This window comes from Haemorhous mexicanus, chromosome 7 (genome assembly GCF_027477595.1).
Source record: "Haemorhous mexicanus isolate bHaeMex1 chromosome 7, bHaeMex1.pri, whole genome shotgun sequence".
NCBI lineage: Eukaryota > Metazoa > Chordata > Aves > Passeriformes > Fringillidae > Haemorhous > Haemorhous mexicanus.
Genome location: NC_082347.1, coordinates 29,399,298 through 29,412,936, shown reverse-complemented (window position 1 = coordinate 29,412,936; position 13,639 = coordinate 29,399,298). Strand labels below are relative to the sequence as shown.

General features: G+C 56.6%; 1 protein-coding gene across 1 annotated transcript; it reads left to right on the top strand.

Annotated features, from left to right (window-relative positions):
* The first annotated feature begins 473 nt into the window (after nucleotides 1–473).
* Nucleotides 474–8,435, top strand: LOC132330209 (solute carrier family 2, facilitated glucose transporter member 5-like). Its single transcript, XM_059852288.1, is given in 14 exon segments — nucleotides 474–678; nucleotides 681–767; nucleotides 770–936; nucleotides 1,875–1,973; nucleotides 2,416–2,576; nucleotides 2,658–2,782; nucleotides 3,023–3,168; nucleotides 3,249–3,381; nucleotides 3,728–3,915; nucleotides 4,042–4,152; nucleotides 5,317–5,418; nucleotides 5,945–6,020; nucleotides 7,540–7,667; nucleotides 7,883–8,435. Coding segments are annotated over 14 exon segments (1,968 nt in total). The 3' UTR covers nucleotides 8,123–8,435.
* The last annotated feature ends 5,204 nt before the right edge of the window (nucleotides 8,436–13,639 follow it).

Here is a 13,639-nt window from a genome sequence, read left to right as displayed (position 1 = left end):
CCCACAGCCCAGACAGCCCGGCTGGGGCTGGCACAGCAGGCCTGGGGGTGCCCGTGAGGCTCTCCCAGCTCTGCTCTGCTCTCCTGGCCCCGCGAGACCGTCCCGAGTGGGGCCAGCCTGTCGGGACCTGTCCCTTTTAAGCCCTTGGAGCTATTGCCAGCAGTGGCTTAGTGGGGTCCCCATCCTTTCAACTGGCTGTTCGGCAAATTAAGAGCTTGCTATTAGGCTGCTAATTAAAGGCACTTCATTAGCAGCAGGGGAGGCAACTCCTGGCCGCAGCAAAATTGGATTCCTCTGAGCTGCCATGAGCCGATTCTCTCCTCCCTGGGGCTGGGGGCTGTGTCCCACCGTGTCCGGGGAAGGCAGCTGCCTCCAGCCATGGCTGTGGGCTACCAGCCTCTTCCCGAGCGCGGGGGATGGGGCACATCTACCCCCGGTGGGAGAGGGGCCGGAGGTGATCGGGATGTTGGGTGATGTGGGGCCGCCCCCTCGCCGCCAGCCTCGGGGATGGTGCAGCGGTTCTGCCCCACTTACGGTTCCCGGGTCACTCCCGTTTAAAGGGGACATGCGAGAGCTCTCAGAGGTGGCCGAGCATCACGTCAGTGGTTCCGCTGCCCCCGGGCTGGGCCGTGACCCCTCCGCGGGCTGAGCAGTCCGGAGGCGCTGCCCCTGCCCCCGGCGAGGGGAGAGGCTCCCGGACTCCTCCTCCGGCCGTTCAGGCGCCTCCAATGAGCCCCGGGGGCGCCCGGGCTGCCCTGCCCTGCCCTGCCTTCCCTCACCTCCTCCTTCTTCTATCTAAAAATGGGAGAGACCAGCCGGGCCGCCGCACCGGGGCTGCCTTCCTCCCCCTCTCCTCCTCCCTCCCCGCGCTCCGCCCGCAGCCTCTCGCCGCCACTCGGGAAAGGGACCCCGCGGCCCGGCGGGGACATCACCGGGGTGAGCTCCCTGCGGGCCGGGAGGGCCGCCCCATCCCTGCCTCCCGTCTGCCCTACGGAGTCCCTGTCCCCCTCTAGCCCCTGGCCTGACACCCCTCGGCCTGACATCCCCCTCCCTTCTTTCCCCGCTTGGGATTCCTGGTGGGATTAGGGGGGATTTGCTGTGCGTGAGCCGGGAGCTGCTGGGTGCTACGAATCCGGCTACCGTGCGGGGGGCGTTGCGGGGAGGGTCGGCTGTGCTGCTGGGGAGCGGGGCTGCTCCTGGGGGACGCAGGCTCGTCCCATGTCCGCACCCTGCGGGAACGTTCATCTCTCCGGACATTCATTGCAGCACCCAGGGCTGTCCCTGCGGCTGGGGGTGCTCTGAATGCTCCTGAGCACCCCGATCCTGGGCTGGGCTGGGTCAGAGCTGCAGGGTGGCTGTTCCCCCGCGGCCAGCGGCTCCCCGCAGTGAGGACCCCAGCAGGAGCGGGAGGCAAAGGTGTTGGAGGGGGTGAGGGTTCAGGGGGTGGGTCCATGTGGTGTTTTGGGGGGCGCTGGGACCTTCCACGGGAGCATTTCAGTGCTGTTGGGCCACTCACAGCAGCACCACTCAGCTGCTCCACTGAGGCAGGGGGATGGGTGTCCCTCCTTTTTCCACCTGCCCCCTGCCATCTGCTGCCTCTCCCAGCTAGGCAGGGGTGCCCAGGTTATCCAGGCTGGGTCACCACCACAGTAAAAAACCTCACACCACAGCCACAAGACCAGCCACAAGGAAGCTGGATCAGCTGGGCTGGGTGCTGGGCACTGGCATGAAGCAGTGCTCAACACAGGATTCCAATGAACTGGGGTCTTTGCTCTGGGCCAGAGTCATCCCTACTAGAAAAGGGGCAGTTCATGACACCTTGGCTCCTGGCTCTGCTAGCCAGGACTGTGCTGATCCTTCCTTCTCTTTCCCAGCATCTCACCTTCCCCCTGCTGTCTGTCACCCTTCTGGTATCCTTTGGCTCCTCCATGCTCTATGGCTACAACCTTGCTGTGGTGAACTCACCGGCAGAGGTAAGGGATGGGCAGCCTCTCTGGGAGCAGGGAAAACAGTTCTGCATCCCTCCCTTGGAGGGGAGAAGGACAGCTGTCCAGCAGCCCCACATCAAAACATGAGTTGTCACCCAGAGAGGAATGGCACGGGAAGGACTTCAGAGTCCACGTTCGTGTACTCCAAACTGGTCCCCCAGAAAGCAGGGCCAGGAATGCTGGCCACAACCTCCCTGCTCCAGCTTGAGTGCTCTCTTTGGTATCTCTAAGCCATCCTTAGGTGTCTCAGATGCTGAGCCTTGCTGAGCAACCAGACCAGCACATCCCAGTCATCCCCAAACATGTTCTGCTCTGCTTCTCCTTTAATTCTGTTAAACCCACGATATTGTCCCTATAGATCCTCTCTTCCCTTGCCTTCCCCTTTCTGGCCACACATCTGGTGCCCGTGTGTGTCTCTGCCCTGCAGCACATAAAAGCTTTCTACAACGCCACGTGGTCCCAGCGGTTCGGGCACGGGCTGGGCCCTGCCCCCCTGACCCTCCTCTACGCCCTGACTGTCTCCATCTTCGCCCTGGGCGGGCTGGGGGGCTCCCTGCTGGTGGGGGTGCTGGTGGAGCGCTACGGCAGGTAAGGGTGTCCCACCAGGGACCAGGGTGGTCCAGAGGTGGCTGGGACTGGAGGAGCTGTCCTGCTGCTTGTGCCTGCCAGGAATGGGGCTCTGAGCCGCAGCGCTCTCCTCGTCCTCCTGGCCGGCGGCTTCATGGGCTTCAGCCGGGAGCTGGGATCCCCCGAGATGGTGATCATCGGCCGCTCCATCACGGGGATCCACTCAGGTGGGTGCTTTCTGGGCTGTGCACAGCCCCTTCCTCATGGCTCAGTCCCCTACAGCCATTCCTAGGGGGATGGAGAAGGCTTTGTATTCCCCACAAGCTCTGTGGAGGGATTCACTGGTACAGCCAGGCCACCTCCAACGCCATGGGGTCCCCACTGTGTATGATGCTGGACACGAGAGGAGATGGACCTAGAGTCTGGCTTCTCCCCACTGCCATCCCAGTCCCTCCTGTGCCCCCCAGGTATCTGTCTCAGTGTGGTGCCCCTCTACCTGGGAGAAATCGCTCCCAAGAACCTGCGGGGATTCCTGGGCCTCATGCCCAGCATCTTCATCTGCCTGGGGGTTTTCTCTGCCCAGGTCCTGGGTCTGCCAGAACTGCTGGGCAAGGTAAGCACAGTACCCCAGCCCACACATGCTGGACACTGCTCTGCTCTCTCCATGACACATCCCATTTCCACTCCTCCTAGGACAGGTTCTGGCCCCTTTTCTTGTCAGTGGTGGTTGTTCCTGCCTCCCTCCAGCTCCTGCTGCTGCACTGCTTCCCTGAGAGCCCTCGGTACCTGCTGATAGAGAGAAACGACGTCTGTGGGGCCACCAAAGGTGAGGGGATATCCTTGGGGAGATTGGCTCTGGAAGGTGCTGGGTGCTTCTCCAAGGTCTTCCAAGACCAAGGTGCTTCCTTATGACATTCTTGCATGTCCATACCTGACAGCCCAATGCAATCCTGGTGGTTCAGCCCTTCTGTCTGACTTGGTTGTGCCACAGCATTTCCATGGTGCCCAGCACTGTGGTGTGAGGCTTTTCCCCATTTCCTATGGGTCCTGAGCCCCCTGTGCGGCTGCTGGGGAGGCTGGGCTAGGGTAGCGCCAAGCCCTTATCTGGTGCCATACCTGTGAGCATCCACCCTGTGTTGGGGACACGTGTCCATGGCCCGCTCTCCCCACAGCACTGCACCGGTTCCTGGGGAGCCCCGATGTGCAGGATGTGATCGAGGAGATGAAGGAGGAGCAGCGGTCGCTCTCCTCCATGGAGATGGTGTCCGTCTGGCAGCTGCTGCGGGAGCGCTCGGTGCGCTGGCAGACGCTCTCGGTGGCGGTGCTGAACGCCGGCATGCAGCTCTCGGGCATCGATGCCGTAAGCCCCACGTGGTCCTCGCCCCGGGACACGGCTGTGCACACTCTGAGCTGAGACCTGGCAGGGCATTTCCCCGAGTGCCCCGTGGCTCCATCCCCCAGCTCACGCTGTGTCCCCTCCTCGCAGATCTGGTTTTACACCAACACCATCTTCGAGAACGCCGGGATCCCCGTGTCCCAGATCCCCTACACCACCATGGGCACCGGCGCCATTGAGGTCGTTGCTGGGCTGATCGGGGTGAGTGAGGGACAGACAGATGGACAAAGCCCCTCTGTGCCAGAGCCCTCTTGGAAGCTCCCAGCACCATTAAATGGGGGGACAAAGTGGACCTCCAAATATCATCTGTGCCACGGGACAGCCCCTTTGCTGGGGGGCAAAGGATTTGGCATGGAAATGGGGATGGGAGATGGGATGAGACAGGCTCAATTTAGGAGTGGTGAGAAAATTTTTGGGTGCGGGGATATTGGGTAGAGATGGCAGGCAAAGAGAAAGTTGGAGAGGATGGAGGGGACTAGAAGTTTCTTCTGGCTCTCGCTTTCATTGTCCCTCTGTTAGCAGAGTCACATGTCCCCATTTCCCCCCGCCCCCAGCCAAGCACTGGCCTGGCCCCAGGCTAGCAGCCCTGCCCCCCCCCCCCCAGCCAGCCCTCATTTAGCTGGAGAGTTAGCACTGGGCCAGGCAGATTTATGGCCCTTGTCCCATCTGCAAGTGTCACCCAGGGCCAACCCAAGCCACCCGGCACTAAATCCACTCCCTGACAATTACAGAGATGGATGGGGCTGGCTGCTCCCAGAAAAGAGGGAATGAGTGGGGGGCTGCTCCTCGCTTTCATAGCCCAATCCGAGCAGAGTGGGGTGCCCTGCCTCTCTGAAGGGTACCCCCTACTCCCCTCCCCTTTCTGTGGGGGTGTCCCAGCCCCCCAGAAGTCACCCAGCACAGAGCCAGATTGCTTGGGAGCAGCCCCACAAATGGCCCCTGATGGACATGCTGAGATTGGTTATAAAATTACAGGCATTTGTTCTGCTGTCAATACCCTGCCTGCTCCCACTGCCGCTGCGCTGCCTGCCCACACCCTGCTGTGCCCACTGCCCCACAAACACCCTATTCCCCAGCACCTCTGCCTGGCCCTGATGCTAATGTGGCTTGCAGGTCGCCCCAGCCAGCCCCAACCCTGCACCCTAACCCCTGCTCTGTGGGACCCATCTCCTGCCCCATGCACGCTCACCCCTGGCACTTTCCGTGCCCCAGCCCCAACCCTGGAACTCTGAGCTGGGGTTGCCCTCGATCCCCAGATGCCACCAGGAGTGTCTTCCCACCTACAGCTGGATCTGGGGTTCAGGGCTGGTTCCATCCACCCTGGAGCTGCCCAGCACCCCGTCAGTCTCTGCTGTCTCTTGGCAGTGCTTCACCATTGAGAGGGTGGGCCGGCGGCCCCTGATCATCACCGGCTTCTGTGCCATGGGTGTCTGCTCGGCTGGCATCACCATCTCCCTGCTGCTGCAGGTAGGGCCTGGCCACTGCCCCCCGTGGCCATTATCTGGGGCTCAGTGGTGCAGGGATGGGTAGAGTGCTGTGGGAAGGAGCGTGCATGGAAATGAGAGGTGACCTGGCTCTTCCAAGTCATGTTTTCCCTTCAAAGTTAAAGAGAAGGTAAATTTAGCACCAAGAACAACAACAAAAGAAGAAAATACAAATCCATATGAGAAAAATCCTGCTGCTTCTGGTAGCTTTTTTCCAGAAATAGTTGTTCCCAGGGAGGCAGATATGAAATGCCTTCTCCTGCTGTCTGCTTCCAGAGGATGCTCCCATGGCTCTGGGGATTCTGCACCATCACGAGCTTGGCTGAGGCTGACCCTCACCAGCTTTACCCCAAATCAATGTCTGCATCTCACCAATGTGTCCTGTGTGGCCGCTGTCCCCAAGAGCCCCCAGCAAGCCGAGGCCAGGCCTGAAGCAGTGTCCCAGGGGTGCTGGGTGTGGAGCTCAGGGCCAGCCCCAGCAGCCTCCCCAGCTCAGTGTCCCCTCGCAGGCCGCCCTGCCCTGGATGCGCTACGTCAGCGTGGTCTGCGTGGTCGGCATCATCGCTGGCTTCTGCATGGGACCAGGTGGGTCTGGGGCTGCGGCACTGGGGAGCGCTGGGGTGGGAATGGGGGCTCCAGGAGACCAGCAGGGTTTGCAGGCAGGTGACAGGAGCTGAGCCTTGGCCCTGTCCCCGTGGTCCAGCCCTGGTTTATGATGCTGTACCTCCAAGTGAAAGCCCACCACAAACCCCTCCAGCCCCACACATCCCCAGGGCACACTCTACCCCCTCCTGCTGGGCCATGCTCCAGGAGGAAGCAGAGTGAAAGCCCTGGCAGCCTTCCCCAGACCTCTGTGGAGGTGTCACCGCTCCTATCACAGTGCAGCTGGTGAGAATCATCCTGCCCCTCATGGAGTGCAGGCTCCAACAGCCAGGACTGAAACCTGGACTGGTTTACCCAGTTGATGTATTAGCAGAGCTCTTAACAGATCTATAATTCATCCTCAGCCCAGACTTTATTCACTGTAATTACATCTTTAATTAGGATTTTAATGGCTCATTGTTCACAAACAATGATGAATAGGAGTTTTAAAACAAAAAAAATATATATCTCTGTTCTGGGCGAGCTGTGAGTAAGAGTCCGTCAAGGGCCCCACTCCTCCCTCACCTCTTACACTTGGTTTTTGGTTCATCTTTTCTTTGCATTTATAAAGAGGTCCAGTCAGCCCTGTTTCAGGCAGCTGGGACCCCAAGCATGGCACCACGTCAAAAACAATCCCTTGCCAGATTCCTGCATGTCTTGGAAGGTACTCTGGGCCATAGATCCTGCCCCCCAACACAGGGACAGTCCTGGGACCCAGGACTTCTGACTCAGTGACACTTGGCTGGAGAGGCTAAGTCTTTCTAGAAGAAATAGCCACACCCTGTGTCCAGTTTTCAGACCACTTACAAGTTGGCTTGGGAAACACTTCCATACATTCTGGGTTTTTTCACTCTGCATGGGAAAAGCAGGTTGGAAAATGGCATTTCTGTGTCCTGTGTGAGATTCTGATGCTCAGAAAAGTGGTTGCTTCTTTCCTCCCTGTATCAGCCACAGTGGCAACAGAAGCTGATTGATAAAAGGAAGTTTTCTAAATTGTTTTAATCAAGGGAGTCTGGAAAGGGCATTATGGAGGGAAACATCCAGGAAGATGTTTCTCTATGCCTGTGATCTCCATGAGATTTAATATATCAGCATTTAGAAACATTTTTGGAAAATGAGGATCCACATGAAATGTTCCACCTTTATTTTGACTCAATCTGAAACTTCCCAGTCACGCAACTTGGGGAACTGGTCTGAGCACCCAGCAATGTGCCAGTGTGGTGTGTCAGGGGGACATCACATAACCCCCCACAAGACATATCCCAAGGGAGACCAAGCATAGGACACTGCTCCACCACACTCCCAGTCTCCTCCAGCTCTCCCAGCACCACCAGTTTGAACCACGAGCCTAGCTGGGCTCCAGCCCTTTGGCCACAGGACTGAGGTGGGCAGAACCTCAGACCCTAGGGGTACCTGAGTCACCCTGTCCTCCATACCCTTGATGTGTCCCCTCCCTCTGTAGCTGGTGTCCCCTTCCTGATGACAGCTGAGCTCTTCATGCAGTCACACCGCCCGGCTGCCTACATTGTGGGGGGCTCTCTCAACTGGCTCTGCAACTTCACCATCGGCTTAATCTTCCCCTTCCTGCAGGTACAGTTCAGAGGGGCCCTGGGAAATGGAGGGAACGGACACAGCCCTGCTGCTCTCCCAGGATGGGGTGCCAAGGCAGGGATGCCTGTGCACTTGGCTCAGCTCAGTGCTGGACAGAGCCAGCCCAGGGCAGAGGGGTGGGAGGGGACACTGCCTCATGCCATGCCCAGTTTGGGAGTGCCTGGCTCTCTGCCTCATCTTGCTCTTGTCCCCAGATGTCAGCCGGTGCCTTTTGCTACCTGGTTTTCTGTGGTGTCTGCCTGCTGGTGGCTCTGTATGTCTACCTTGTCATCCCTGAGACCAAGAACAAAACCTTCATGGAGATCAGCCACATCTTCGCCACGCGCCGCTCCGTCCTCTCCGTGCCAGCCCACCTCATTGGCATGATGAAGCTCGATGGCTATGGGACTTTGGAGAGCAGCTCCCTGGAGGGCTCAGGCTCCAGCCTGCCCTGATCTGAGTGGGCTGGGGGCATGGGGATGGTGGAGGAGGCTCGGGGCTGGGGAAGGTTGTGGGGGCCAATTTGTTCCAACCTGGTCATCTCTGGGTCTCCCAGGACATCTCTCTGTGGCACAGTCTGGGCCCAGGATGTGCCCCATTGATGCACCAAGGTTGCACTGACTGCTGGGCATGATCCCCATGCTGGAAGAGACACTCCCACAGAGACAAGGGGACCTCCTGAAGCAGGGGGTTCTCATTGCTCCTGGGTGTGGGGCCTTGGCAAGGGCTTCTGGCATGAGCTGTTTAATAAAGAGCATTGCCACCAGAGCCAGTGTTTGGCAAGTTTAGCCTGGAATGGCAGCAAGCAGGAATGTGCTGGAATGGGCAGGTGCTTCTCCAGCATCAGGGAAGAGCAGAATGGAAAGAGGGGCTTGTCCTCCTCCTCCCTGTGACTGGCTGGAAAGGTCAAAGTCACCCCACATTTTCTAGGAAGGGTGGTCAGGATGGTTCCCAGGCTCTTGCAACTCACCCCCAAGTCAGTCATGCTAAGCTGGAGGCTGTTGCAGAAGGGACACGGAGCTGCTCTGAGCTGGGGTGACTGCCCAGCCACTGTGCCCCTCCACAGGCTGCTGGAAGCCCTCGGTGCCTGGCCTCTTGTGCTGGCCCCACAGAGTGTTCCCATGGGAACTCTGCACACTCCCAAACTCCCTGGAGGACAAAGGGATCCAGGATACACCCTCATCCCCTTACTGCACCCCATGAATTGCTGTGACCCCAAGGTGCTCTCCAAGCACGACCTCTCCCATGTCTCTGCCCTGAATTCTGGGGGCTGTGTTTGGAGGGAGAGTCTGTCCTCTGTCCCAGGACCCCCACAGCAGCTCCCACAAATACCGTGGTAGACCATGGGGTTCCCAGACCTGCCAGGAGCTGTCATTTGCAGGAAAACTACAACATTTTGTTCTGGTGAGAGGTAAGCCCAGGTAGGGGGGAGGGCTGTGTGGCCAAAACACTCTCATGCCAGCACAAACATAATTTTGTTGCAAATAATTCAGCTTTTTTTTTTTTTTTTTCCCCAGTTTCCCTCTCTGTGACAGGTCCACAGCTTGATGTTTGGTGTTTGTGGTCACTTAGAGAGGAACCCACCCTTCTGCATCCCTTGTGGTCACTTCACCCTTCCTGCATCCCTTGGCAAAGCCTCAGGGCGCCGCCGGGTGTGCGTGGGTGCTGGACCCATGGGGACAGGGACTGGGCCATACTGGGTCCCCAGTGCCTGCTCCTATCCCTTCCATCCTCAGCCTGCAGCCTGGGGCTCTGGTGCGTGCTGAGCTGTTTACAGGAGATCAGTGAGAGCAGGGTCAGGCTCTGCAGCCCCAGCCCTCCCCACTCCGCCTCCCTCCGCTCTCGGCAGCAGAACAGAGCGGTAAATATGTGCAGCATTACATATGTATAATGGAGTGTAAATAACCCCAAAAAGTGCATTGTAAATAGACTCCAAGTTTATCCTTTATTAATGAGGCACTGAGTGCCCTGCTGTTTTAGAGCAGCGAGACTTTGATAATATCAAAACCTAAATTACACTTGTGTCTCTCATTCCCAGCAAACGACAGCATCATTTCAGGCCTCTTTGCCACTTGTATTTATTTATTCTGGTATTTATCTATCTCTACCACCCAGCATGTGGGGCAGCTTGGAGGATGCCCCCTGCCCTCCATGTGTGAGGCAATGGCCCCCCTGGGACCAGCCCCCCATTCCTTGGGTCCTGGCATAGCCAAGGAGTGGGAATGTTGCCTTATGGCCAAGGACTGCTCTAAGTGGCCAGTGAGATGGGACAGACCTGGGAAATGTGGGGTCAGGACCCATTTCTGTCAGGGTTTCAGACACCATCAGAGCTAGAAGTGCCCTCTTTCCAAGGACTGGGGGTCATGGGAAAAATTCTATGGTGTCCTTTGAATGCATTTGTTACTGGGGACTTGTCTGAGGGTACCATGTCAAAGGATATGTCCATCCTGTTTTCCATCAGGGCCTGGGGGTGAGGAGCCCCCATGCTCATGGAACACTGGCAACTCATCCTTTTTTTCTGAGGCTATTGGGGCAAGATTCTTTGGGGGGTTGTAGTTCAAACTGCCTCATGCCACTGACCTTTTACTCTTGCAAAAGAGGGATTTGGGCTTCCTCTGCTTGTCTTCCCAAAAAGCGTTCCCAGCTGCTCCACTGCTGCTTCTCAGGAAGGATATGGCTGAGTGAGCTCTGAGCTTCTTTTCCTTGTCCAAAGCTGCTTCCCCATCTCAAAATCCAGCTCCCTGGATTGAAGCCTCCAAAAGCACTGGTTCTGTCTGGTCAGGATAAGGTTGTTTTCTCTAGTAGTGTCCAAGTAGACCTTGAAAAACCAAAGAAGGTGCAAAGAAGAGTCTGAGAAATTACTTGGACAGCTGGAAATGCTGCTGATCCTCTTAAAGTTTGCAGAAACAAAGATGAAGGTGGCTCTCTCCAAATGCACAAGTGCCTTCTCCTGATGTGCCCAGTGCTAAAGGCTGGGTGGGTTCAAGTGCTAAAGGCTGGGTAGGAGAGTACCTGGCTCAAGGTGAATGGTCACATCTCAACTGGAAAGCTGATTAAGGCTTGCTGGACACACCCTGGTGTCCCTGGGCAATCACTGGGGATTGGTGAGGCCAAAAGTGGCCACAGAGAATGGTCAGACAAGCCACAGAGCTCTCACACCCTGCCAGTGCCCTCAGTCCCTATGGCTCCAGCAGAGATGGGCTCCAGGAGGATGGATCCTGGGGATCCACCAAGCCTTTGAGGCTGAACCCTTCTCACACTGGTTTCACCAGGAATTCTAACAGCAAACTGTCCCTGTCACCACAACGGGGATGCCTTCACTCCCCACAAATCTCACCTGACTGCAGAGCTCCACCAGGGACCAGTTTTGACTGAGGGAGGTTCCTGTGTGCTCCACCTCCTCTCATATTCCATGTGGAAAAAGCAGTGCTGGGGCAGCACCCTGTTGCCCCACAGAGTCGGGTGCAGAATTCGTCCCTGTCTCTTGTCTCACTAAGACTGTCCAAGCTCCCAGCTTAGCAGCCATGGGAGGAGGGTGCTGGACACAGGGAGCATTGCCTGGGGTCAGCTGCGTTTGGAAATAGACCCTGAGTTTGCAGCCTGGGCCCTGGATGTGTTTGAGGGGTTCAGGGACCGATTCAGGGACTTGGAGGTGGATGAGAGGCTTGACCTGACTCTGCAATCCATGCCTGCAGCCCAGTCATGTCCTGGGCTGCATCACAGAAGGTCTGACCAACAGATCAAGGGGTTCTGTCCCTCTAGTACACTCCCATGATTCCCAGCTGGAATACTGTGTCCACCTCTGGGGCTCTCAGCACAGGAAGGCCATGGGCCTGCTGGAACAAGTCCAGAGGAAGTCATGAAGATGCTGAGAGTGCTGGAGCACCTCTCCTATGAAGACAGGCTGAGATGGCTGAGGTTGTTGAGCCTGGAGAAGAGAAGGCTCTGGGGAAGTTTCACTGCAAGAGAGTGCAAGAAATTGGGAAGGGACTTGGTACAAAGGCATGAAGTGATAGGATAAGAGATAATTGTTTAAACGGACAAAAAGCAGGTTTAGATCAGATATTAGGCAGAAATTCTTGACTGTGAGAGTGGTGAGGCATTGGAACAGGTTGCCAAGAGAAGTAGTGGATGCCCCATCCCTGGAAGTGTTCAAGGGCAAGTTGGCCAGGTGGCTGCCCTGGACCCATGGGCACTGCTCACATAATAACTGCCAGGATACACGTCACCCAGAGGGAAAAGATTGCACACTCAAAATTAGGACATCTTCCCCCTAAATGGTGAAAATTCCTCTCCTGTTTTGACATAGCAGAGGAATCTTTCAGCACCATCCCAAGGAAGGGTGATTCTGCCTGGGAAGGGTGACTTCATTAAGGTTACTCTTGGTGCCCTCTTTTGTTTTTCCTTTGCCTGATGGTGTCAGGAGTTTCTCAGGGAGTGGAAAAAGGACACAGAGGCAGTGTAGGTGTGTCCATTGCAGGTGTCACAGCCCCATGGACACTTTTGTGCTATGATAAATTTGGCTCCCTCATGGCTGAAAGTCATCCTCCAGCAGGGCCTCCCCAGGCTGAGACCACAGCTCTCACCTCCTTAAAGTGCAGAGCCAGCTCCAGGCTGCAGCTCTCATGGACTCTGATCAACAGTCTTCCTGCAGGTAAAAATGTAAAATGGGTGGGGGTTTTTTCTGTGCTCTGGGTAACAGGAACTCAGCTGAAACCCAGCACTTCAGAGGGATGGAGAACAGTGATTTGGATCTTTTAAAAGCCTAAAATATTTCCCCACCAGCACCAATACCCACTCAGCTTCAGAAAAAAAAATATATATAATGAAAAATATTCACAATTGAGTGGGGGAAAGTGTTTCTCACCCTGTGAGAAATATAAGAATTCTGTATGGATGCTTGCAGGCCCGTGGCTGGTGCTCTGCAGGTCTCTGCAGCAACTGCGGGGTGCCAGGACCAGTCCGGGCCGGGTGGCCGGAGCCAGGGTGCCCGGCGGAGGGTGCTCACCGGCAGATGGCACTCCCAGAATTTATTGCTACAGCAAGCTGCCTCTCGGAGAGCAGTCATGTAGGAGATGTCCTATTATATGGGCAGTTGACTTTAATAGTCATTGTGTGCTTAAAGCACAGCAAAACAACAGTGGGAAAAAAAAAAAAATCCCCACTCCACTTGGATGGCCCTTTTCCCCCCAGCCCTGCTAGTCTATTTGTACAGTAAATTAAAAATATGAATCACTTCTCTCTACTGCCTCCCCAAACACTCATCCTGTCAGGCTCTGTGTTGTCTTCATTTGTATTACCTTAATTTAATGTTAATTATGTTCTTCATTTACAAAGAACAAGCATTTACACTCCCTGTCTGGGGATTTTCCACACTCGCGGTCTCCACAGACGGAGGAAGGGGAGCGGCGGAGGAGCGGGGCCGGGGAGGAGCAGCTCCCGGGCCGTGCGAGCGGGGGGCGCGGGGTGCCCCGCTCCGGGCGGGCCGGTGGCGATCAGCGCTATTGCCTTTCGATTTATGAAACCGTATGGCTGCCCGTGCTTAAATCCCCCCTAATAAATCCTTTTTAAAAGGTCCTCGGCCAATGCAGGGCAGTGATTTATGGCGGGGAGCGGGAGTGGAGGGAGGTTTGGTGGCAGGGTTTGCCGCCGAGGGTGTTGGGGATGTCACAAGGTTGGGAGCCTGAACACTTCTGGGCAGTCCTAAGAAAATTTCCTGCAGACTTTAATTTTCCCTGATGTCTGCAGACTTGTTGTATGTGGCTGGTGATGGGATGACCTGTTTGATGTGGATGACCCACGGCGTGGATGAGGACTGCAAATCCTTGCTCCATGCCTCAGTTTCCCCACCAGCACCTGGAGAAAACCACCCCCTCCCAGCTCTACCCATCCTCAGGGCTCAGCAGTGAGCCAAAGGCTGGGGTGCACTTATAGCAATGACTTATGGGGATGTGTGTGCAGCAGTGTGTGTT